This window comes from Xyrauchen texanus, chromosome 22 (genome assembly GCF_025860055.1).
Source record: "Xyrauchen texanus isolate HMW12.3.18 chromosome 22, RBS_HiC_50CHRs, whole genome shotgun sequence".
In the NCBI taxonomy this organism is placed as follows: Eukaryota; Metazoa; Chordata; class Actinopteri; order Cypriniformes; family Catostomidae; genus Xyrauchen; species Xyrauchen texanus.
The window spans coordinates 14,818,620-14,845,645 of NC_068297.1; the positions used below are offsets into that span (position 1 = coordinate 14,818,620).

Consider the following 27,026-nt stretch of genomic DNA (forward strand, 5'->3'; position numbering starts at 1 on the left):
TCAATGACATGCGAGCAAAAGCAAGCCAGAGACGAATATGTATAGCCTATGTATTTTTTATTTGTGCAATTGAGAAATGTTGAAGTCCCTTCGCACTTGTATTTTAGTCTAACTCTCGTAGTAATTATTTATCATAGTCATGCAGCCGGTGTTATTCAGTTGCTGAAAGTCAAACCATCGAGGAGACCCACATCATACCCACAGCATGTAAACGGGTAATGTTTTAGAAAAAACAAGTAAACTCACCCGCTTTGCGACAAACTTTAAAAGTTCTATAAATTATTTTTTTTTTATTTATTAAAACAGACCCCTGATGTAGAGATTGTTAAAATTAATAATAAATGAACAGGGAAGTAGAGATGGTAAAATAAATGTATAAGCTCAGCCTTTATTCAGTTTTTTAATGCCTGATAGAAAAGTATTTATCTTTGTAGAGCAATACAATACTTTAGGCAATTGCAGAATAGTCCCATTAGATACACTTCAGAAAATTGAGTACACAACTATTTCTGGGCTTAAAAGTTATAATTATCTCAAAAGGAATACAATGTGGCCCCATATGCACTACTTAAAGCCCGATGTGGCCCCTTTACCAAAATAGATGCCCACCCCTGCCATAGATGTTATTCCAAAATAGTATGTTTAATTATGTAATTAAATTATTGTAGAAGAAATCGTTTTATTGTAAATGGTGTCAAGGCACCTAAGGTCTAGAGGGTTTTTTTAATCACATAGCTTTCATATCCTTTACATACGTAACCCTATGCAACCTATTTTACCAAAAAAAAATCAATGTGACTAATGCTTCCACACCACGCTTCCACTCACATAATGATGAACATTTTCTGCAGTGATTGTTTTGAATGTAAATCCAGTGATACATTCTGGTTGGACCTCAGATAGGAGGTGGGGCGTTGGGAATTGCGTCACTGGCCGTAGAGAGTTGTGGGACAAGACGGGACCCCCCTAAATAAAAAAAAAAAAAATTTAAAAAAAAATTTAAAAAAAGACGGGACCCCCTCCCCTCCCTCCACCTTCTTTTCACGTAGGACAGACAGTTTTAAAAATCCACCCACTCACGCAAACTCACTCTGACGTGCACGTCTTCAGCTTGGCGTACATGGCTAGGAACATCGCATAACAACACACACTTACTCGCTCTTGACGGGAATATGTAACGCGACGGCAGGAAACCGGGAAGGGAGCCTTGTTGTTCTGGCCTGGTTGTGGATTTACTTTTCTACGCCACGGCTCTGGATTAGCCGAGCTACTAGTCTCATTTAGGGGTGAAAAAACACGGTGAGTTGGACTCAACGGAGTCTGTCGATCTATATATATATATATATATATATACTTCTCCAGGGCCTTTCTAAGAACACGTTTTACATGACTTCCTCTATAGGTCTTTATAACCGCCCACTGTGGACTAGAATAATTTATTATCCGCTCGGGTCGAGTGATCCTTTGCGGTATAATCTCTCTTTAATAGCTTGCCTAATCGGCGCGACATATGGAGCATAAAGTACGGGTCTCCCATTGGATCAGCAGCTACACGGATTTCCACGTTTCTGAAGGTAAAGAGGCGTTATGATACAACACCAGGTGGTAATGGCAGATGTTGCCACGTATAAGAGTGAAGGCAGCCTTGTGTTTATGTCCGCTGTCGCGCGATCTGGATAACCGAAATATATCGAATGGTGCCGGTCAGACCTAACGCGTTGTTAAAAAAAGGCGTTTAGAAAAGTTGGAAGTTCTTTAATTGGACGCCGAGCAACGGTCAAAGATGTCAGTCAAGCGCACGTTCTTTTCGCGCCACACACGTGAGCTTGTTATCATTTTTCACAATCGTTGTTTGATCGCTGTTATGACGGGTCTGGTGTAAAAAATGTGGGTGTTACCTTGTTACTGGCTGTGTGGCCCACATGTTGCTTTCTGTGGTTGGTTACGCAATTGAGCCCGATTTAACATGCCCCATTAAAAATCTCTGGCAAATACTCCAGGGGACGATTAACTCTTGAGGTCTATTGACCTCATAGCTGTGTCTTTTTGGAGAATCCCTGTCAGTTCCTTCCCTGAAACCAGGAGGATACATCGGAGTAACACCCTTCCATGACCCTCTCAGATAACTGTACTGACCTCCCTAGCTATATATATATATATATATATATATATGTATAATAGTGAGGAAAACTGACGGTACTTAAAAGGAATATTCTAGGTTCTCTACAAGTTAAGCTCAATCGACAGTATTTGTGACTTGCCCCTCCATTTCTTAAAAATAAAATTAAAATAAAAGCTAGAATCTGGGTTAATAGTGATGCACAGAGTAGAACTAAATGGGGGGCCAATCTGTCAACATAAAAGAAAAACTAAATATTTCAAAAGTAGACCCTCAAGTTGTAAACAAACTTGTTAACTTTATTTTACTATGACAAAATCGCTTGCTAAGCTTTTCTGTGTAGTTACAACCACTTTTACAACCTCGTCACCATGAGGACAGACTGCCATAGCCCCTAAACGACCACAAAAATGTGGATTTTAACACCTCTATGCTCAAATAATACTTGTATTTTAAGAGAATTTATGCTTTAATAAAGTTATAGTCTTATCATTTCTGCCTTTTTAAACCCTCAAAAAAATTGTCCCCATTCAATTCCATTGTAAGTGCCTCACTGTAACCTCTAATGTATTATTATTTATTTATTGATCAATATATTTTTTTGTGGTAATCATCATTATGCCACAAATGCTGTCGATTGAGCTTAACTTGTATTGAACCTGGAAAATTCCTTCAATGTACAAAAAGCAATGAGGACTTTGACCTGGTTCTCCTGGCTTTTCAGGGAGAATGTCTCTTGGCTGACATGTCAGAAGGCTGGTGAAATGCTGAACTCTGGTTTTAATAGTGTTAAGCAGGAATAGAATAGGAGTGTTAAACACAAACACCGTAATACATCTAACATATCTCTTTGGGAACGTTGAAAGTCAAACAAAATCTTGTTTTTCAGAGCTTATGGTTGTCTGCCACAGTTCTCTAGTTTGAGTCCCAAGGTTTCTGTGTCTAAAGAGGCACAAATTCTATTCAGACATAAGAGCTTACTTTCTCTTCTTAGGAATGGCCTGAAACTGTGCCACATCACAGAAACCATAGTGAGAAAAATTTGTTTCTAAGTACTGGAAAGCAGTGCAGGAAAAAGGAAGATAATAACAGTACACGTGTGCAAGTGGGTTACATTTAAAGCATCTATAAATCTATACATTACGGAAGATTGAGGATGTATTACTCCTATAATCTTAAATATTCAAGTAAATTATTTTAGATCAAATTTGACCAAAGATTAAAACCAGTCTTGTTTTTCAATGTATGAGGATGTTGAGTTTTGTGACGTGTCCGTTCAGTTGCTTTTTTAGCGCTCCACCCATCTCTTTCATTGTCTCCAGTGGTTTCTCTCTCACTTTCTTTTTCTCTATTTTTCACTCACACACGTACTCTTGTCCCTGTTTTTTCCCTGTTCATACAATCTGTCCTACTTAAAGTGAAATGTCATATGGTCTGATTATAGACAGAGTTCTTTATTTAAATATCATATCCCAGGGAGGTTAATGACAGCAGTATCACAAGGCCTCGTGTGTGTTTGGGTAAGTCTCAACACTGACTAAGTTTTGTATTCCAGTCCTGTTTACTCTGGCTAATGCAGTATGCCTTTTCAATTACTTGTGTACTGTGACCAAGTTCTTGGAAACATTGCTCTCTCTTTTCGTTAATGTCTGTTGTAGTCATCTGTAGGCATGAACCGATACCACTTTTTCTCTTCCGAAAATCTCAGTATCGGCCGATACGATCTGATACCAGTGTTATTTTTTTGCATAAGGAGTTTAGAATATCTTTACATTATTGTGTGGAACTATTTGAGAGTACTCTCTAATATGTAAAGAAACACAAACCTCTAACTACACATTATTTCAATATAAATGTATAGCTTATTAAGAAAAACTGTATTGTTTACTAGTATACTGGATAATGTAGCAGCAAAATTAACGGTAATTCCATTAAGTCATTATTAGAAAAGAAACAGAAAATAATTTTTCAACTTGAATCGGGACTTTAATCAGCTCATGTTTCATTCACACAGTTCTTTTTTGGAACACATTCAAATTTGTAAACTAATGATAATATATGATAATAGTAATATATAGTGTATATATCTCAATCTTGCACCTTTAACTTTTAAACCCTCACACTTTTATTTTGACATTCTGAACTCTCCAGGAAGTCCTGTAAATGTGTCTGTTTGTAGGCAAGTTCACAGTAATTAATTCACTTCTTACTCAAATTCTGGTAAAAAATAAATAAAAAAAAATTCCATTCTAAATGCATATTATAAGTGAACCGACCTGCTGAGCATCTATATCTTAAATGTTGTTTGTGAGTAGTGCTCAAATATTGCACACCACTTGAAGGCTAAAAATAGCCGTGAGTTTGTAAGCCGAGCAGTGCCATTCACTAGCGTGCTGGAGCTGCGCGTGCATTTTATATATTTACTTAATAAACACAGCCTTTTGTGATTCACAGAGCTATTGCACGTTTAGCCACAAAGTGGCTTTGAAAAAAATGCGTCATATGAAGTACTTTAATGGTTCTTTTATGTCATTTTTGGAGCTTGACAGTAACGAACATGATTATGACACACCGTATCGGACTCCTCGGCCATTACCTGATCCATCAAGAAGCTTCAGTATCGGAGCCAATACCGATCCAGGTATCGGAGCGGTGCATCCCTAGTTGTCTGTCTCTTTCTTAGTTTGGTATGTGTGGTACCTTTTCTGCCTAAGCTTAGCTTTGTAAACAAGCCATACTGCTCATCCTTTATGCCTTTTCTTGAAATCATCACTGCACCTTGTTGTATATTGTTGTATGTGGCATGTGTTAGACAGGCAGGCTATTTATGAGAGCACTTGGAGGCAGGTGGTGTTTTGATGTTGTTGTTTTTTTCTTTTTCGGTTTCAATGCTATTTAAGCTCAAACAACTGAATTTGTGGCATAATGGTGATTACCACACAAATTAACTGAGGCTTTTGCATCCTTTTCTTTAAAATGGCAAAAATCTTTGTTAGAGTGAGGCACTTTCAATGAAAGTGAAGGGTACTATCCGTGATTGATAAATTACTCTCGGTTTCACAAGAATAGCCACAAGACTTAAACGATATGGGTGTTAATATAAGTTTAGTGTGATGAAATCACTTCCAGACCTTTTCTGTGTAAATATCCAATTTCAAAACTGGTTGCCATGACAATGTAACATTGGTGACAAATAACTTGAAGATCATTTACTTAATTTACATTTTACTGCCAAATGTTACAGTACCCTGAAATCGACCTCATTCTGCTGAGATATTGACAAGTGGCATCTTCCATCAGACTGTGGCATCTTCCATTTTTGAATGTCTTATTAGTGAAAAAGTACTATTACAATATGAAAAAAATATTCAGAACTTCTTAAACTACTTCAAAAAGTTCTCCATGTGCAGCAATGACAGCTTTGCCAATATTTGGCAACTAGCTGTCTGTTTTGTTTAGATACTCAGGTGACATTTCACCCCACGCTTCCTATAGCACTTGCCATAGATGTGCTGTCTTGTCGGGCATTTCTCACGAAACTTGGTCTAGCTGATCCCACAAAAGCTTAATTAGTCCAATTCCAAGATTAGTGTAATGTGTTTTGACCGAAGTATACTTTGGGATTCAGTCTAGAGGAGCAGGTGTTTGAACGAGCAGGGATGAATGAGGCCATGCTTAAACAGCTGCTGTACTGATGCCAGTAGGACTTGAGTCAAGGTCGTGTTAGTGGAGGACACAGAGTACATGCCTTGCATAACAGCAGTTACATTTTCTTTTCATTCCGCATATTGCTTTTGTCGTCAAAATGTAAACCGTAATTTGCACAACAGTTGTGCACATTGGATAAGCTGATAAGCATGCTTGTAAAGGTGTTTACTTGCAATTTGAAATCAGGGTAATGGGCAAAAATCTATGTGTGCTGATCTGTTTTGTTTAAACCGTTTATGACCTTACCTTGATCAAATAAATCCAGATTAAAAAATTAACTAATCTGTGTTTCTTAGAGCAGTAACTTGCTTCTAAAGTCTTCCATTATCTTTATTTCTTCATGCAGGGCTGGTAAAGCAATACGATTTATTTCATCTCTAAATCACAGGGACTGACATGTAGACGTTTCTGAATGGAAAAATACACACACTCCCAGACCACTGACATCAGATGTACTAGTAGATGGCTTACTTTGCTCTAGAGAAACATTTGCTTTCCCACAATCTGCCAAAACAAAAAAAGTGCTTGTGAGAAAGAAGAGAAACCAAAGCTCCCACTGTCTCGAAACCTCACATCTGCACATATTTGACTCCTTTTATTTTTTTTTTATTGCACATACGTCATCTGTTTAAGGAATGTTCAGATCAAACTCAGTCAACAGCATTTGTGGTATAAAGTTGATAACCACACGCACACAAAAAAAGTTTAATCCTTAATTGAATTATTCACTGTTTCAAAATATAACCACATGACGCTATGTTAACATGATTTAAATTAAGTTAACTTCTCTTTTCTGGGTAATGTTACTTCCAATTTTACAACTTGGTTGCCATTGCGATACACTGTTACAGTTTAAAGCCTCAAACCTTGAAACGGCTGTAAAAATTTTAAATTACAATTTAAACAACTTTAAAGCTCAAATAATACACTAGTTTGAACAGACAAATTAATGTAAGTGCTTTTATAGAATTCTAAAATTCACATTTCTGCTTTTTAAATGCTCCAAAAATGGGCTCCATTCACTTTGATTGTAAGATCCTCACTGTAACCTTGATTTTTGCTTTTTTATAAAGAAATAAAAAATATTCTTTGTGTTAATAAACATATCACAAATGCTGTTGATTTGAGCTTAACTTGTAATGGACCTGGAATATTCCTTTTAAAGGTTCCTTGACATTTGAGTGCAGTAGTTAATGTGTTGACAGATCATTTAGCTTGACCTTTGATTTGGCATTGTATACAGTAGATGCTGAATATTCACATTTTAATCTTGAGGTTTCTCAAAGCTATCTGGCAAAACCTGAAGAGAACTGGTTTTAAGATAAGTGTTTTTGATACTTTGCTTGCATAGTTAAAATGTTTTCTGATGATTACACAACAGTTAGTTCCGGTCCTGGCAATATTTGTATTTATTTTTATTTTTTTAAGGGGAAGAAGTCCACAAGCCACTTCCATAAAACTTCTTGATTTAAATTTGATTGACTACATGTCTACTTCTGCAACATATCCTATGTAATAGTGTGTGAACTCCACTAACTCCATTATTTCATAATTACAAAATGTATACTGCTATCACGACTGAGAACGAGTGTATTTGGTGTCATGCACACGACACATTTAACTTTTAATGCAGCTGTGGCTCAGTTGGTAGAGTGGGTTGGCCACTAATCGCAGGGTTGGTGGTTCGAATCCTGGCCCACACGACTCCACATGCGAAGTGTCCTTGGGCAAGACACTGAACCCCAAGTTGCTCCCAATGGCAGGCTAGCACCTTGCATGGCAGCTCTGCCACCATTGGTGTATGATTGTGTGTGTGAATGGGTGAATGAGTCAACAGTGTAAAGCGCTTTGAATACCGATAAGGTAAAAAAGGCGCTATATAAGTGCAGACCATTTTCCATTAATATAGTTTTATATATTATCCAGATTATCTAGTTATATTGGCAAGATTTTTTTATTTAATTTATTAAAAGAGTCCAAAAGTCTCCATAAGTCTCAAAAGTTCTGCAGCTCCTCTGCCAAAACACTCAGTATGATAATTAGATGCTGAGAGAGAGTGCTTTGCTGTCCTGTTTGTGTATTGACCTGAATGCGTGTGGGGATATGTGTACACATGTGCTGTTACATGACTAAACGCAGTAGGTAAAGATGTTAGATTGTGCTTTTTGGCCAGGAGTCCAGAATATTGCTCGAGTCGGTGACTAAATTGCGCACACAACATTCAGTAAAAGCTATGTACAGTTCTAGGCACTTTTGTGGTAGCAGGTGTTTTTCTCATACAATTCATGTGTCAATTATGAAACAAAAGCCTGCTGTTTTCAGCTATTTTTGTCATATACATCAACGTCAGCTTGACTGCATTTAAGAACTGTCAATATTATGACTCTGATATCAATGACCAGATGAATCCTCTATTTCAATTTCTTGCCTACAGCGATCTCCCTTTGTTTCACCTGTATGCACATCGTATGGGAGTCATGTCCTTGTAAAAATTTGCCACCTTTTGTTTTGGGAACCTATCCAGGTGTATTAAGAACTCCATGTTTATTTATTATAATGTAAACTGAGAGGTAATCAAAGGTCTACAAGAGAATAGTTACACAAATAAAAGCTCACACTTGCAAGCGTGGCCTTACAATTTTCATAAAGATATTGATTGTATTTGAGCTACACCGACAATAGCAATGTCCTAGCTGATTGTGACATGTTTATTAGGGTAATGAATGTTCATATTACTATTGATGTTGTCATCAATTTTAATGTTAGCTGAACCTTTTAACTTAATACTAGGGCTGTCAATTGATTACAGTTCTAATTAATTAGTCCTTCAGTGTGACAATTATTATTTTCTTTTTTTTAAAGTGCAAGTATTCCATTTAGTCCTTTTATAGCTGATGTTTTAAAAGCATTCCACCCTGACCAGTGGCGTGAGTTTGGGGTGGGACTATCTGTTTTTACTAGGGTTGTGAAACAATAAAAAAATAAACACATTATTAGCACAGTTCTTTGTAATTATTTAACGTTTGCGGTGCAAAGAGAGTGAAACTTTTGAGAGTGAAGTCTTCATTCTCTGTACAGTAAATCCGCTTCTTTGTTTATTATGACCGGGACATGTGTCATGCTTAATGAATAAGTGTGACTTTCTCCACACAATCAGTTTCTGTGATGGCATGTGCAGCTGAGTCAAATGCGAACCTCCTGAACATTTATATATGCAAATTTTAGCCAGAAAAGTGGGGAAAACATTAGGGAAGTTTTGCCCGTTCTACAAATGTGCATGGGTTTGTTCCTGGACAGATGGCATATACCCAATACCCACCCTATCTTAATCAGAGCCTGTAAGGCTAAGCAGCCTGCCAGGAACAACTCGGGACACCTTTCTCCTATCGGTTGAGGTTTCAGGAAGTATCTTATTTTATTTTTTACTGCGTTAATTAATTATTTTTTTGTATGCATTTAAAAAAAAAATAACAGAAATTAAAGTGTTGAATTTCCCAGCCCAAGTTTTTACTAATGGAAGCCCGAGGACATTTTCTGGGATCTGTCTGAAAACCATGGCTGGGTCTAATGGGGGGCTTGTGGCCTCGATCCGCTCCAGAAACATCTGATGCCCCTGTCTTGACTGACAGCGAAATGCTCAAGGGGCACTCTGTCCTTGGACTGATGGTGAAGCAGTTAACATTGCCACCCTAGTATCGGCCTAGTATTTTTGCAATTTGGTTTGGTTGTTTGGTAACGCTAGTGCCACAGAAATTACACACTTTTGCTTTAATGTGTTGTGGATTTATGTCAAACCATATTTAGTAGGAACCAGATTTATGGGCTAGATTCATTTACACTGTGTAGTCGATCACAGCCCACTACATTGCAAGTAAATCACTTGCACTATGTGACCAAAAAAACATTATTAGCCACTGGCAAGTAAATTAACATTTCACTCACCAGTTAAAGAGTTGTGTAATGTCGAAGCATTGAGGCCCTTTACTGAATAAAAAGCAGTTGATTTAAGAAGCTGGATTCAGCCTTGTCTTCTTATGAAAAAGCACTTGTCTCATTCATTTGATCTCTGAGCATCTCAGGGAACCGCACCGCGTACATCACAAGAGTAGCTCTCTTGAGAGTGTGTGAAGATGAACACTTCTCAAGCGCTCTGATGTGCACGCCATCTTCAGAGACTTGCGCCAAACTCCCTCGAAAAATATTAACAAGGTATAAACTTTATTAATTTTGTGAACGCAAAGCGCTCCAGTTTCCCTTAACGGCCATGTAATGGCAAATGTCCATGGTCATTGTGGATTTATTTGCGTAGTGTTAATAACAAGCAGTGTGAGAGAGGAGATGCCCTGCTCTATTTCTCTGGAGATGATAAAATGCAAGAAACCGAATCTCAAAGTCTTCCTTCATGAGAAATAAGGGCTTGTGAGTTAATCAGAGAGCCTTAAAATAATGTGTGAAAGTGAAGACTTTAAGGCAGAAATATTTTACTATTGCATAATATAATATAATATCTATACAGGTTGGCTGGGTTACAAAAGAAGCAAAAGAAAACAAAACATTGAAAAAGTCCAATGGATCAAATGTAAATTGGATAAATTAGATATATTTGAGTTATTTTAAATTTTATACTTCTATATTTGACTGTTATTCATATGTTTTTGAAGCATGAAAAGGAAATCATATACCCTTATTTTATTCTATGACCCAAGCTACATTTGTATAAATGACTTTGTTGAGTGCATGAAGCACACATAGTGAGTTTTTATGGTAATTAATCATCATATTTGTGAAACACCTAAAACAGACAATTAATCACCATAGTCCTTAATCATCATTATCGCAATTATTTGTTTGAAAATTGTGATCCCTAATTTTCATTATTAGGTTCCTGCCTTGTGAATTGTTTTGTTAAAAATGTGTATGAAATTTCAAACTGTGACAACAGATTGTATCATTATTAAATTTCATGACATCATATAAATTGATAGAATGTGAAATTTGTACATTTTTAAAAAGTCTAAAATGTGATTTAAAATCATAAAGCAAAATCGAAAAAAGAATTACAAAATACTATATTGTGTGAATGTATATGAAAAGGCCCCCTCTCTCAGTTTGTTTAATATATTTTGTTGTTACATTATGCTTGCATGTCGTCAAAAGTTTGGAGAGTAAAAACAAATTTATTCTTTCTCCTCCATGATCGTAGAGGGTTGCTGTACCAGGTTTACATGAAGCATTGCTAAATCCAATGTTTTAAATTTATTTACATCATGTCGTTGTGCCTACAGAGTGTGTGAGTGCAAGCACCACTGAGCACAGATTTGTCATTTACTGGGAATAACTGGAAAATGTATGTTTCTGATATGTAAATATAATACAGATGAACACTTATTGTGTATTGTTATTCATTATAATAATGAATTTTATTGATAAGAATGCACTGAACAGAAAATCAGTCAAGTAGGGAAACTCTAAATATATTTTACAAGACTATTCTTGGGCCAAGTGTGTCTGTATCACAGAGTGATAGAAATACATGACAAAACAAGAGCTGCATTGAATTTTAAAAATGTTTATGTAACAGAACTGGACCGTGTATTCTCATTTGTACTCTTACATTTTAAATGTATTCTGAATGTTTACAACATTTTTGAAATCATTGGCTGCAACTTTAACCTCTTTAGTTCTAGTGATGGCTGTTTTTAAAACATTAATCTAGTTTGTGCCCATGTAAGGCACACCTAATAATATTCTCTAATATTTGAATACACACAATGAGATGTAACTTATGGGATCCAATTCTCATATATATTACACATACAGATTTTATTGTTGTTGTCATTTTAGAGTTATTTTTCACATAAAATTGATCTTATGATGATTTCATCAATGATGCAACACGTTGCAAGCTGCAGACAGCGGGGGTGAGAGACAAGCGCCTCAGTGTTTGAGTGCGCATCAGCCGGCGGAACTTTAAATCTCCCGGTCTCGACTCCCGCTAAGATTTGGTCTCTTCCCCGATGCTGCCACCACCATGCTTCACTGTAGGGATAGTATTGGCCAGGTGATGAGCGGTGCCTGGTTTTCTCCAGATATGACACTTGCCATTCAGGCCAAGAAGTTCAATCTTTGTTTCATCAGACCAGAGAATTTTGTTTCATGGTCTGAGAGTCCTTCAGGTGCCTTTTGTCAAACTCCAGGTGGGCTGTCATGTGACTTTTACTGAGGAGTGGCTTCCGTCTGGCCACTCTAACATACAGGCCTGATTGGTGGAGTGCTGCAGAGATGGTTGTTCTTCTGGAAGTTTCTCCTCTCTCCACAGAGAAACACTGGAGCTCTGTCAGAGTGACCATTGGGTTCTTGGTCACCTCCCTGACTAAGGCCCTTCTCCCCCGATTGCTCAGTTTGGCCGGGCGGCCAGCTCTAGGAAGAGTCCTGGTGGTTCCAAACTTCCATTTACGGATGGAGGCCACTGTGCTCATTGGGACCTTCAGTGCTGCAGACATTTTTCTGTACCCTTCCCCAGATCTGTGCCTCGATACAATTCTGTCTCGGAGGTCTACAGACAATTCTTTGGACTTCATGGCTTGGTTTGTGCCCTGACATGCACTGTTAACTGTGGGACCTTATATAGACAGGTGTGTGTGCCTTTCCAAATCATGTCCAATCAACTGAATTTACCACAGGTGGACTCCAATCAAGTTGTAGAAACATCTCAAGGAATCAGTGGAAACAGGATGCACCTGAGCTCAATTTTGAGTGTCGTGGCAAAGGCTGTGAATACTTATGTACATGTGATTTTTTTTTGATTTTTTTTTTATTTATTTCCATTTTTTTATTTGTAATATATTTGCTTTCAAACAAACGTCTTTCACGTTTTCATTATGGGGTATTGTTTGTAGAATTTTGACAAATGTAGAATTGAGGAAAATAATGAATTTAATCAATTTTGTAATAAGGCTGTAATGTAACAAAATGTGGAAAAAGTGAAGCGCTGTGAATACTTCACGGATGCACTGTGCACCGATTGCTTTCTGTTAAATAACTTGGGCCTTTTCTTTTTCAGGGCTGTATGTTGATATGCACTGACAAAAGATCTGCACTTCAGGATTCATCATCACTGAGCCACAACCACAGTCAGACTTTGCCATTTCTCAGTTTAAAAAAGCTGAGGGAAGGGGGTAAGAGATTAAACCTACCAGCTTCTCTCTTCCAATGTCCCAGAGACAGTATGACTGCTCTCAGGGCACCAAACAGCTGAGTGTGGGCTCAGTTGTGTCCACTCCTGTCCCGGCAACCTGAAACCTTTTTCACAGACATGAAGGAGGTAAGGCTCTGGACGTCCACCGATGTCTCTGATTGGCTGAATGAGGAGGGCATGCAAGAATATTCAGATGCATTGCATAACATGGATGGCCCCGCCCTCTTGTGTCTCTCTGAAGAGGACTTCAAAGCCCCACCCTTGTCGTTGGTAACCGGGGACAGTGGTCGACAACTGTTAGAGCGAATAGAGACTTTGCGCTTCACCAGCCATATGAAGGCGCACAAGAGCAACAACCATGAAAATGGTCTCCACGCAAATGGACATGCCGGCATCACTCTTGCCAATGGCAGTTTTAGCAATGGAAAGATCCTTAATGGCGGACATAAGAATGGATTCTGCACCGAGCCGGTTCGCATCTTGATTCCGTTGCCCTCTGAGCAGGAGCGCACACCGTTTCCCACAGAGTGGTTAAAAACAGGTGTGGCTTTCCTGTATGCTCTGTGCTGCTTTTTCACAACAACAGTTGTGATCTCAGTGGTGCACGAGCGTGTCCCCCCCAAAGAAGAGTCCCCGCCCCTGCCGGATAAGTTCTTTGATCTGTTTGATCGTGTGCAGTGGGCGTTTTCCATCTGTGAGATCAATGGAATGCTGCTCGTGGGAATGTGGTTTGCACAATGGTGTCTGCTCAAGCACAGGTCTGTTAATTACATTTTCCCCAACCCTGTTGAAAAGACCAGGTATAGAACACAAAAGTGCCTGACCACTTTTTAGCAGTAGTAGTCTTGAGAGTATCTTTCAAAGTCATTTTTTCCATATAATCCTGCATAAGAGTTCTAAGCCATGAACCAAACCAACCAGCTCTGAGGTGAATCATAACATAAACTTTGAATTGAAGCAAAAAAAAGTGTTTAAAAATCAGACAAACAGATGTAGGTACAAGGCTGTGTACCTACTAGCTTTCATGAGGGCATGGAAATGTTTAAAACTATTGATTTATTGTTGTAGATTATGTAAAGAAACAACATATAAGTCCAAAAATGTGATGTATACAACTTAAGCAGTTTGTGAATGTAGGGAGACCCAAAGGCAACATTTACAGGTTGGACATGTCCCTTCCACTTTTGGCAATTTTGTCCCCTTTGTCAGGTTAATGTCTAATGCGGAAAAAACATTTCCAGTTCTTTAGCAGGATTTTTTTTAATTAGATTTTTTTTTTTTTTTTTTTTCATTCTGTCATTTACAAAAAGTCATACCAGTTTGAAACAACAGGAGTGTGAGTAAATGATGACAGAATTTTCTTTTTTAATTGATCCATCCTTTTAAACGGCAAGTCTTCATTTGTCAACCAACTTCACCAGAAAGACCATTCTGGTTAACCAGCATTTTTGCTGCACCACTATCTAGACTGGCATAAACCAGCCTGGACCAACATGGTAATTGATTAAAGCTGGTCTTTTCAACAGGAAAGTTCATCAAGGCATTTTAGTGGATTTTTACAAGGTTGTTAAATTTATATCATGATCACATATAAATAGTTTAAACATAACTGAAATGCATTTCCTGATTACCACACAGAAAGCTTTCATCAGCAATGTTTTTCTAGCTCTCACCCTTATCTCTCTCTGTTTGCAGGTCCATAATTGGCCGACGGTTCTTTTTCATCGTGGGCACTCTGTACCTATACAGATGTGTGACCATGTATGTAACGACATTACCCGTGCCAGGCATGCATTTTAAGTGCTCTCCCAAGGTGAATATTGAGTGATAACACTCGTAGCTCATGATCTTTAGTTTAATTCATTATGACTGAAAAAAAATATAGATATATATATGATGCTTATGTCTCACATCATACTATAATGTTGTGTGAAACCAGTTTCTTATGTTGTTGAGACAGAACCGTGTCAGAATGAATCACTCTTTTTCACCCAGACACACTGTCATACTTATTGTATCTCTTGACTCAAATCAGCAGCTGATTTATTTTTCATTTTTAAGTGTGATGTAAGATAAATGTTATGTATAGTTTATTAATTAGTTTGAAGAGTTTAAGTGCAAATGCTCAAATAAGATTTGAGAGCTACAGCAGAGGTTTTAAGTGAATAATGACTATCATTTTGAGTTTTGTATATAGAGTCCTATGTACTACTATTATGGTGATCTTTTGACTTTTTGGAGCATGACAGCCCTGGGTCACTGTCTGTTTTTAATATATTGAAAAGAGCAGCATTTACATTCTCCAAAATATCACTTTGTGTTTGTCCACAGATAATAAACAGTCATAGGGATTTGGAAAGAGGGAGAGTAAATGACAGAATTTTCTTTTTAGGGTGAACTATCACTTAAAATGGAAGTTTGAAAGAAGTAAAAGAAGTAGAGAAAATATAGCACTGATTGTTTGTATATCTATACATGTGTTAGTACATGCTGCTTATAAGTGCGTGTTTATGTTTCAGCTTTTTGGTGACTGGGAGGCCCAGATGCGTCGGGTAATGAAAATGATGGCAGGTGGTGGCCTGTCAATCACTGGCTCTCACTCGTTGTGTGGAGATTACCTGTACAGTGGACACACAGTGATGCTGACGCTAACATACCTCTTTATTAAAGAGTGTGAGTACACATTCATGAACAAAAGTATGGTGTGCTGCTATTGACATGCCTATCAAAACAAACATTAGACTGTTCAAGTCCAGTCCAGAGTTTGTTTCAAACCCTGCTCTTACACACCTACCTGTATTTTTTCAAGGACTCCAGAAGGTCTTGAAAAGCTTGCTCAAGTTTGATAAGGGTTGGAGATAACCTCTTGATGGAGGCTCCAGGTCCAAATTTGACATGCCCTGTTTTAGATGATAGTTTTAGGCTTCTAATGAAATATGCTGTGAAACACATTTGTCAGTAGTGTCATCTAGTGGACATTTAAGCCAATAACACAATCTGTGTGCCACTTTTTGACCGTGCCATCTAGTGTTCTTAAAAGCTAGTTCATGCCTGTCTCCAATGTAAAACCATGAAACAGAATTAATGTTTTGTTTTTATTGTGTAACAGATTCTCCACGTAGGTTTTGGTGGTATCACTGGTTCTGCTTGTTCCTAAGTGCAGTTGGTATATTCTGCATACTGTTGGCTCATGACCACTACACCATTGATGTGGTGGTGGCCTACTTCATAACTACACGCCTCTTCTGGTGGTATCATACAATGGCCAATCAACAGGTGAATTTGGAGTTTAAAACCGAATACTGTATTTGGCCAGTGAGCTAAAAGGGTGGCCTAGTGTGCTAGCTTCTCTAAACAATGTTGTTGTTTTCAGAGAATGTTTTATATTAATATAGAGAGTTACACCACTCTTGCAACTACTTAGCAAGAATGAAAACATGTTAAATCCAACATAAGAAAAATAAATAAACAAAATAATCCTAGGAAATTTCACCCAAAAAATTGTTTACAAACAAATCAAATGTAATCATTTTAATTTCATTGTAACTTTTTATTATATATTTTTATATTCAGTCAGTTTCAGTAAATTTTATGTGTTATAATGAATATGACTAGTTAAGCTGCTACTGCAGAGCAAGTAAAAAGGTTTATTACTGCTAGATATACACTGGCATGCCATGTTGAGCATGTAAAGTCTGCGCCACACTAGCTGATTTTTTTTTCCCTGTGATTTTCACGTCAGCTCCATTAAGCTAATCGCTAACCAGAAGGTGAGGAGAGGTTTCAGAGAGAAAACTCTCGTAGTGTGCTGCAGTGAAACCCACTTACCTGCAAAACAACAATTCATGCAATTTAAATGTTTGACAAAGAGATAGTACCATATTGATTGTCTAACAGATGTCAGTGGTCCTGTCAGCTAACAATGCCCCATGTAGAGTTTCATGACTGAACTTTATAATAATTTTTATTTTTGCAATCATTTCTGACACCACCATTTTCATTGGATAAAAATGAAATTAGATAGTCATAAGGTTATAGAAAGGTGGTGTTTAAATACTCTGCATTTAAAACTAATTAGATTTCAGCATGTATCCACATTATTTTCTTCTCTTCTAACTTAATCTCCTCTGCTGCTCTATAGGCTTTAAAGGAGAATTCTGCTAGCAACCTGTTATCTCGTGTCTGGTGGTTTGGTCCATTCCAGTATTTTGAGAGTAACATCCGGGGCATTGTGCCTCGAAACTACCAGCTGCCATTCTTGTGGCAAACATTGACGACCACCTGGGTTAAGTATAGCAAGCTGGAATCCCGTGAGTCTTGACCTGTGGCTCCCGATTTGCTGAAGCTCTGTGAGACTCTAAGAAACTACTCTTCCCATCAACCCCTGCAAATCTGATTGAGCACTGTGATGTAGTGCTGCACGATAATGGTGAAAATGATAATCACAATTATTAATCACGATTATTCTGTTATTTGAAAACGTATAATTACAGGGCTGCACAATTTGAACATAAATAAATACTGTTTCCACTGCTTAGATCTTAATTCTAAAGAACAAAACTATACACTTACATTAAACGGTAGCGCTCATTTTAAACAAGCTGTTAGAACTGCAAACTAGTAAATTATTCCTTTTGACCAAAATTGCGATTTTCTTTACTGCTAATAGAAACAGTTACTCGGGTGTAACACTTACATCCTCTTTTAAGATCCATTCTTAATAACATTATTTGTATATCCCCATACCCTACAGTAATATATAGGCTATTTCTGTAATAACTGAGCATGAAGAATTGCTATACAGTCTCCAGTGTCTATTTTGAAGGAAGCCTAATTATTTTATCAAGCCTTTTATTTTGAATGACAGTGTATTGTTTCTGTGTGTTACCAGCAGAGGCATTTTGCACTCCTTGCACTCGTCTTTTCCTCGTGCCACACAATCCAGGTGCAATGGGGTTACTTTAGATTTGTTACACACTTGTTATGGTCAAATATATTTGGAATTAGGCAAATGTGCTACTTGGGTAAATGCGTTAAAATAACCCGGTTAGCGGCATGCACGAACCGAACTCTGACCACAGCTGTTATGTATAAAACATTTATTATCACGAGATGGAATTAATTTCATGTGCATCGAGTGTGTAACAGAACGCTGTATTATTATTACCCGCCGCACATATGAGACTCCTAAACGTCTGGTGCGGTTGAGGTGAAAACAGACTAGGACACGAGTATAGAAACTAGTGACTATCTTTCATCCATAAACGCAGCCTATGATAAAAATGAACAACAATTTGCAACTTTACCTGGCTGACACCTTCTGTTAGCTAGCTCTCACAATAAAGCAGAATCATCTGCGATATTAGTGAGGTAGAAATCGTGATCCGAATTAAAATATGAATAATTGTGCAGCCCTACTGTGATGCATGAACACCTATCATTTTGTAGTATTTGAATAATTTCAGTGACCCTAGAAGGTCTGTATTTGTAGAGCAGAGTGTCTAACAACTGGATTTGATTTGCTGCTCTTAAGAAGTGAAATAATGCTGACAAGATGAACTGTTTAATCAGGTCTTCCTCTCATAGAGAACGAAGACTTCCCACTGTCTTCTCAATGGCTTTGGTCCAGCAAATCATGTAACTTAAAGTTTATTTATCTGCCAAAACTGTATTGAATAACCTGGAAAACATATTGTAAAAGATTTTCTTTTTAAGAAGCATTTTTGTAAAAATGTTATTAATTCTGGTGCAAGAGATTTTTCTAAATATTTCACAGTTTTATTTTCCAAAAACTGTGACGTCCAAATAGAATATCTTTTTTAGATTTGTACCTTCCTAAAATCTGAGGCACATACAGCTTCAGAGTTTTTAGTGCCTTTGTTCCATACACTCATACACACATAAATATCAACACCCATACACATGTATTATATTCATATGCACACACCAAAACACCCACATGTACATGCTTTATATAAATGTGTATATATGTGTTAAAACACAAACCCATAAAAACCGTTGTCTGTCTGAATGTTGAAGATTTGCTTCGCCTGCAATCTAAGGCAGTAAGTTTTATAGATGATTGTGGGAGTTCAGTTCTGCCTTACGTAGGCTAATGTATTATTATTACAATCCTTCAAATCAAAACCCTGAGCACACATACACTTCATTTCTTACGAGTGTTTTAATTGGATAATGATGCTTAATTTTTTAGATTTTATTATCAGTATAAAGAAATGTATGTTTAAGCAACAGCCTGATTTGACCTCAAAGTTTAAATTTATGCACCCCCAAATGTTATATACTGATGATTTTTTTAATGCTACCTTTACAAAACTGTCATTACTCAATCATGAGGCCTGCTTGGGTGAAAAAAATGCACATATGGATGGCAGCAACATGCCACAGTTATATTGTTAAGCATTCAGTTTTTTTGGGAGAGCCGTGGAAAGCAGTGGTGGGTTATTTATATTGGGAAATCCAGATTGTTCAATTGTTAATTTAGCTTTGGATTATGTTGTCATGGCATTTGAAAAGAATTGACTGGAGTGTTGGCCTACCTAGTCTTTGATATGATGACAGTATATACATGCATGTTGTTTATTTTGTTTTCTTTTAATTGTGAATCACCAATCCAGCATTGTCAATTTACTTAATTATTTGCTCTTTGTCTAATGTAAACCAGGTTATTTGTCTTAAATCTCTAAGATGAGAGAGTAGATATTGAATAAAATTTTTCATGTTCTGTATTATTGTCTAATACCTTGTTTTTTTTTTTATCAGGTTCATTGGCCCTTGTTTCAAACTCATAAACACTTTTACTTTTGAATGACCTGGATGTTAAGGTGTGTGTGTGTGTGTGTACACACACACTGGTGGCCAAAAGTTTTGAATAATGTACAGATTTTGCTCTTATGGAAAGAAATACTTTAATTCACCAAAGTGGCATTCAACTGAACACAATGTATTTTCAAGACATTAATAACATGACAAATTTGAACTTAAACTACTTCAGAGTTCCCCTTCAAAAAATCCTCCACATGCAGCAATGACGGCTTTGCTGATCCTTGGCATTCTAGCTGTCAGTTTGTCCAGATACTCAGATGACTTTTCACCCCACACTTCCTGTAGCACTTGCCTTAGATGTGGCTGTCTTGTTGGACACTTCTCACACACCTTACAGTCTAGCTGATCCCACAAAAGCTCAATGGGGTTAAGACCCATAACACTCTTTTCCAATTATCTGTTGTCCAATATGTTTCGTTTGCCCACTCTAACTTTTTCTTTTTGTATTTCTGTTTCAAAAGTGTCTCTTTCTTTGCAATTCTTCCCATAAGGCCTGCACCTCTGAGTCTTCTCAGTAAAGACAAAAGTAAAGTTGTTCATGAAACTGGTGTTGAGCAGGTAGAATTCAATGAAGCTGTCAGCTGAAGACATGTGAGGTGTCTTGTTCTCAAACTAGAGACTCTGCTGCACTTATCCTCTTGTTTCGTTGTACATCTGGCCTTCCACATCTCTTTCTGTCCTTGTTAGAGCCAGTTGTCCTTTTTGTCTTTGAAGACAAACACAGTTTTTTGGCAATTTCAAGCATTGTATAGCCTTCATTCCTCAAATCAATGATTGACTGACGAATTTCTAGAGAAAGCTGTTTCTTAATTTGTGCTATTATTGACCTTAAGACTTTACTCAATCTGGGTGGCGGAGGACAAATCTCAGTTGCCTCCGCCTCTGAGACGTCAATACGTGCATCTTATCACGTGGCTTGTTGAGCGCATTACTGCAGAGTAGCGCGTGTGGAGGCCCGCACAACTCGCCACAACCTGTCTGGAGTCACTCAGCATGCCCTGGATTTGAAATTCGTGACTCCAGGGGTGGTTGTCTTTACTGAGCTACCCAGGCCCCCTTGTTGTTTTGTTTTTTAAGTTGCCCAACTAACTGCAATAAGTTAACTCATACTTAATCTTAACCATTAATTAATCTTAATCATAATGCACACGTGCAAAAAAATAACAACTATTTTTAACATCAAGTCATTATACAACACACAACGGCTAGGGAGTGCGTAGACTGTGCATGATAGGAGTTCCAATCTGCAGGAATTTGCTGAGCTTTCTGTGGATTTATGCAGGTGCAGTTTTCTTTTGGGCCAGCTCAGATTCTCCTTAACCACTGTCCCTAACTTCCCCTGTGTGTAAATATTGGACAACTCTCAAATGCAAGTATCTGGTATTAGTCCCATTGAAACAGAAACTGTTGTATGCCACTGCTTAAAAGGTTAATTTAAAGTTACAAGACCAAAACACTGACATAATAGTTTTTCACAATGGCTATAAAAAAGCAGCATCTGTCCAATAGCTGATGTGGAATCTGAGTGTGGCAAGGCCATAACTCTGAACAGCATGGCTTTCTGCATAAATATTTACTGATTTAGAACATTAGCCAGACAATGGAGATGTCTGCTTCTGATTGCTTAAGCAAGGAAAGCAATCCAAAGCATCACACACAAATAGAATTAGCAAAGTTTTCTTTATATGGGTTTTATGTGCCTCTGCTAAACTGTAGCTTCTGTTTTATTATACAGTTTGGTGTGAAGTGAAAGTGAGAGCAGATGTGACCATTTAATAGATATCATCTTACATGTTGTCTGATGTTACTTGATTTTTTCTCTCTCAGAGCTCCAGAACTTGCAAGTTGAAAAGCTATAAGTGAAATCGAACCAGAGAGCCACCGAGTCTGTCTGATTACACTTTAACATCCGGTTTGAGTCCTGTAGTAATTTTCAGAATGATGCATTGAAGATGCTCAAGGATAAGAGTCTGTTTATTGGATAAGTGCCCTAGCAGCATTAATATTCAGGCTTGAAAGATACTAATGGGCCAGTGTTGTGCTGAAACCTGACAGTACCTCACAGCAGACAAAATCATTTTGACATGTGATTTGTAATTTTTACTTCAAGGCAAAAATGATAATCAGAATGACAGACAAAATATGCATTCAAAAAGGTCCGTTCACACTGTACTAGTTTTTTTAATCCGTGTGAGCGTTGCACGGAATTTTACAGATATTTATAAGTATTTTAGACGCAGTGTCAAAGTAAAAAGAAGTTCACCTTTTACATGTCTCAAGATACCTCCATACAAAAGTTCCCTGATAGAAATGGCGTTTGGGCCAAATCTGGCGTGCGTTTGGCGCTTCTGGTTTGTTCTGACAGTGGAGTTTTTAGTTTTTGTGTGAAATATAATTTAGCTTAATTCTGGTGTGAGTCCTGGTCACCCAAAAAAAAAAATAAAAGTCTGGTTTGCCCCAATGAAGAAAACAATGCGCTGAATTGTACCATTGGTGTGGATGAACACAAGAAGACATGCTTTCAGCTTATTTCTGGCTGGCTTGAGTTTGTGTTTACAAGAGACGAGAACAATGTGATAGATTTAAACCTTCAAATGCCCTCAATTGACCTCCAGCTGCATGATGAAATCCATAAAAAAGAAAGAAAATCAGAATTTGATTGTGGAAAACATTAGCAACAGTAAGCACAATACAAAATCACCAGAACTACAAAAAATTGTATTGCATGACTTGCAGAGGCAGGGACCAACCCCACAACCTATGGAACAATAGTCAAGTGTTTAACACACTGCACCACTTCAGCACCTACGGTTATCTTTTGAACTATAGGTGGCCAAACTGCTCAGTTATTCTCAGGACATAAAGTCGATGATGCATACCAAATTTCTTTTAAATCTGACAATGCTTTTTAAAGATATGTCACTTTTTAATAAAATTCAGTTTGGGGGGCCAGGGTAGCTCAGCGAGTATTAACGCTGACTATCACCCCTGGAGTTGCGAGTTCAAATCCAGGGTGTGCTGAGTGACTTCAGCCAGGTCTCCTAAGCAACCAAAGTGGCCTGATTGCTAAGGAGGGTAGAGTCACATGGGGTAACCTCCACGTGGTCACAATTAGTGGTTCTCGCTCTCAATGGGGCGCGTGGTAAATTGTGCATTAATCATGGAGAGTAGCATGAGTCTCCACATGCGGAGTCTCCGTGGTATCCTGCACAATGAGCCACGTGATAAGATGTGCAGATTGACTCTCAGAAGTGGCGGCAACTGGAACTTGTCATCCCCCACCCAGGTTGAAGTGAGTAACCACACCACCATGAGGACCTACTAAGTAGTGGGAATTGGGCATTCCAAATTGGGTAGAAAAGGGGATAAATTGTTTTCTTTCTTTCTTTTTTTTATAATTTTGGCGGAGGGACAGTATGGTTGGTATGGGGAAATTTGGTATCGTTGGAATCCTCATGACCCACACAATCCATAGACACCAACCTTGTGATTTTAGGACATATGGTTTTTCAGCCATTTTTCAAATTTTTTGACCCATAGGTGGCACTGTCTCCAAACTTTGCATGTGCCCTCAGTTCATGTTCCTGATGAAGCATACCAAGTTTAATTTCAATACGACAAACTGTTGCCGAAACATATCATCACATCCATTTTTATATCAGCCTTGTTGACTTTGTGTAAACCTAACTTTTCATCAGGGGGGAAAATCTAAATTCTGCAGCCGTGGCCCGTGCATTTTAAGTCTAGGCCTTCAATGACATTTCAGATTCATGCCATTAAGAAAACACAGTTTCACAATGAATAAGTCACCCTATGCATCATACATTGTCACAGCCAACTAATAATACCAATTGATATTTTAAAAATTAGTCCACACACAAAAGCCAGAACCAAGCTGGTCTAATAGGCCTACCGAAGAAAAAGCTCTTTATTAATATTTGTGATTAAAATTTTCGGTTAAATTTAAAAACTTGATCTGACACCGAATGCTCAAGCAGCCTAATTTACACTTAGAAAACCCCTGATGTTGCTATAACAATAAAAAATCAGCCCTCCTTTCCTGTTTAATTAATCAATCGCACGATCATGCAGAACATCTCAGGTTTTTAAATCCATAAGGATCTCTTTCTCAACGGCAATAACAGCAGTGATGACAGCCGACTCGTCAGCAAGATCTTGCGCTCTTCACTTTCAAATTACATACATCACTTAAAGCGTGTTTGCCTCACTCAAGGCCATCTAGAAGGCATGGACTGGGAGTATCCTAAAGACCACACCCACAACAACAAATAAATCAATCTGATTGGCTTATGAATCTGACAATCTGACTTTAGATGCCTATTCATGTCAATGTTGAGGGATTCTATAGAAATTCTGAAGGCCTGAAAACAGGTGGTACTTCAAGCTTGAATTGCTCTGATGGTAGTAATATTTCAAATTACTGACAAGGGACACGACTGTGTTAATTTCTTTGATGTATTATTTTTATATAATTAATCTTCAAGCATATTTTCAAGCTATGTTACAACGTCATGTCACATTATATTTAGTCAGATCATCCAACTGTATTCTTCTGAATGTCCCAAAAAGAAAATGTGTGTATGGCTGTTTTGCTTTTAATTTTGCTGTTCCGAGGTTCTGGAATAATTACAGAAATTTGTGAACATTTACAGTATACTTACATCTTTGTCTCAGCTGTTAAACAAGTATTATCAAGCATCTTAGATAATACTTGTAAATGTTTTGGATACTCTAGCCTGTTTTGGATAGTCTAGCCTGTAAGTAAATTATGTCATTTCTTTATATTTTAATTATCCCCTTTTTGTGTAGTAGTATGTTTGCATGTATTGTATGTATGTTGGTGTTCATGAGGTTGCTGTCCTCCTGCCAGGCTGTTATTGTAAATATGATTTTTGTTCTTAATTGACTTGCCTGGTTAAATAAGCGTAAATAAATAATCGCACAGAATTAACGCATTAAATCTACACCTCAAATACAGACGGTTTAAAAGGCCCAGATTCTGGATGTACAGCTTTTTTGCTAAGTATGCTTACACATAAAAGCCATTTGTCTCAGTGACAGGAGCTTCCAGTGCACAACAATACAAAAAACAGCAGCAAGACAGATAATAATAAAAAAATTATAAAAAATAATTATACACATACTTAAAGACACACACATACATAGTGCAATTCTAATACAAATCTGTTATCTGTTACGTACAGTGAGTGCAAAATACTAATTTGTTATGTACAGTGCAAATACAGTTATTTTTCTCTGTATTTTTCTCTGTTTTATATATTCAAACAATTATGAACATTTTTCAAAACTACACAATGTTGCCTGCTGAAAAAAAAAAGAATACTTTAACAATCTTGATTTCCATGCCCTCCATGCAAGTCAACTTTTCCTGCTCATCTCCAAATGGGCTCTACTCCCTGAACTTTCCCTAATTGCAGATTCAATTATTAGACCCATTAGTATTAATATTTGTATTGTTCTAAAGGATAATATAACAAAATATTGCAATAATTTCAATAAAGAAAAGACTGTGAGCCAATGTTTTCTTATAAATAATTTTGAATATCAGGCTAGGCATCATATTTTTTTCTGTACAATATTATTTTATCGAGCACTATGTATGATTTTTTGGTAAAAAATTCACAAATTGCCATTATTGATTTAGTACATAAACAATCAGTGATCAAAACAATGCCCTTACCTTACCTTACCCTGATTCACTATGGTAAGCCTATACAAATTATTTGTTTTTTGAGCTGTTGGGTTCGATTTAGCATGTAATCGCATGTTTATTCTTGCATCATTACATCATGTCTGCAGACACAAGAAAAAAGTGCACAGATTCATGACAGATTTGGTGTGAACAGGCCTTTAGCACGAGCTAAACATTTGACTCTAACAGGTTAGATGTGGACTGTGGGCTGCCTATTGAGGAACCCTGTCCTACAGTTTAAATTTAAAGTAGCAAAATGGGCAGCTGGTCATATATCACTGTTCACAACAGAATTAAAAGCTGTTCTCCTGGCTCTTCAATAGTCAGAAAAAAATATATAGTATACACATAGTAATGTGTACATACTTGTTATCAGCACTAACAAGCATGTCAAGTTGCCAATCAACATAAAGTATAAACATGTGACATCTGAGCATTCTGGAGTATAGGCCAATAACAGATGCTTTCTGGGAATACGAGGAACACAGGAAAGTTTGGCCTGGTCCAATTTCGGCAAACGACTTTTGGGCCAGTCTTGGACCGTAATCCCATGTGGTAGGAGTGTGCGGGCCAAACTCACTGCTGAAATTTTGCCAAAATCAGCCCAAACCTATTTTGTTATCTGGGCTAATGGTCAACGACCCGTCTGTCTAGCACAACTTTACATTGAAAAAGTAGTAACCGCACGGACAGACAAAAAACACGTTTGGTGTAACGGCCCCTAACGGATCATATTGGGGCTCAAGGGCAGCTGGCATTCAGGTGTCACTCTCAAAGAAACACAAGTCTGTAGGAATCTATTGCTTGTTCCCTCCATAGTTAGAGGTGTTACTGAAATTCAGATGTGAATTGTAATAATGTGTGTTGAAATATTAGGCCTAGGCGTGATTGTACTATAGGCATACACTGGTGATGTCATTGTTTTAGCAGTTTAACGTCTTTTATGAGGCAGTTTAGGTCTGTGGTTGCAGCAGGGTGGTCTAAAGAGGGTCGAACACTGGACGCATCTGGCGGAGGAACGTTCTAAAATTCGAGAAAAAACTTTTTTCAATGCAGGTGTCCCTGGATACTCCAGGATCACTGCAGGTATGCACCGCTGCCACTCCGGAGGCTGCTCAAATTTCAACTCGCATATTTTCCATTAAATTTAACTCAAATCATTATCAAAGGACATAGATTATTTAATTAAGCATTCTTCATTCTTGATGAAGGGAAAAATCTTGGTAACTTATGTGTGTTCTGTCTGCAACCTGAACCGCATCGACGTGCCCCGTGTTTGATACCTATGCGTGTCCTAGCCGCGACGCGTCGTGACTCGTGGCGCTTCTCGTCCGGTGTACGACCGCCTTAAAGCTCCTGTAACCACACTGCCATGAGAAGATTCATCTCCTCATCCATTCCCGTGTCTCTGGCGGAGAGAG

General features: G+C 37.7%; 1 protein-coding gene across 1 annotated transcript; it reads left to right on the plus strand.

Moving 5' to 3' along the window:
- The first annotated feature begins 1,091 nt into the window (after window positions 1–1,091).
- On the plus strand, window positions 1,092–19,768 carry sgms1a (sphingomyelin synthase 1a). The gene is made up of 6 exons (XM_052153879.1): window positions 1,092–1,299; window positions 12,891–13,783; window positions 14,721–14,838; window positions 15,545–15,698; window positions 16,135–16,301; window positions 17,167–19,768. The coding sequence occupies exons 2-6, from the start codon at window positions 13,143–13,145 to the stop codon at window positions 17,344–17,346; spliced, it is 1,260 nt and encodes a 419-aa protein (XP_052009839.1). The 5' UTR covers window positions 1,092–1,299; window positions 12,891–13,142; the 3' UTR covers window positions 17,347–19,768.
- The last annotated feature ends 7,258 nt before the right edge of the window (window positions 19,769–27,026 follow it).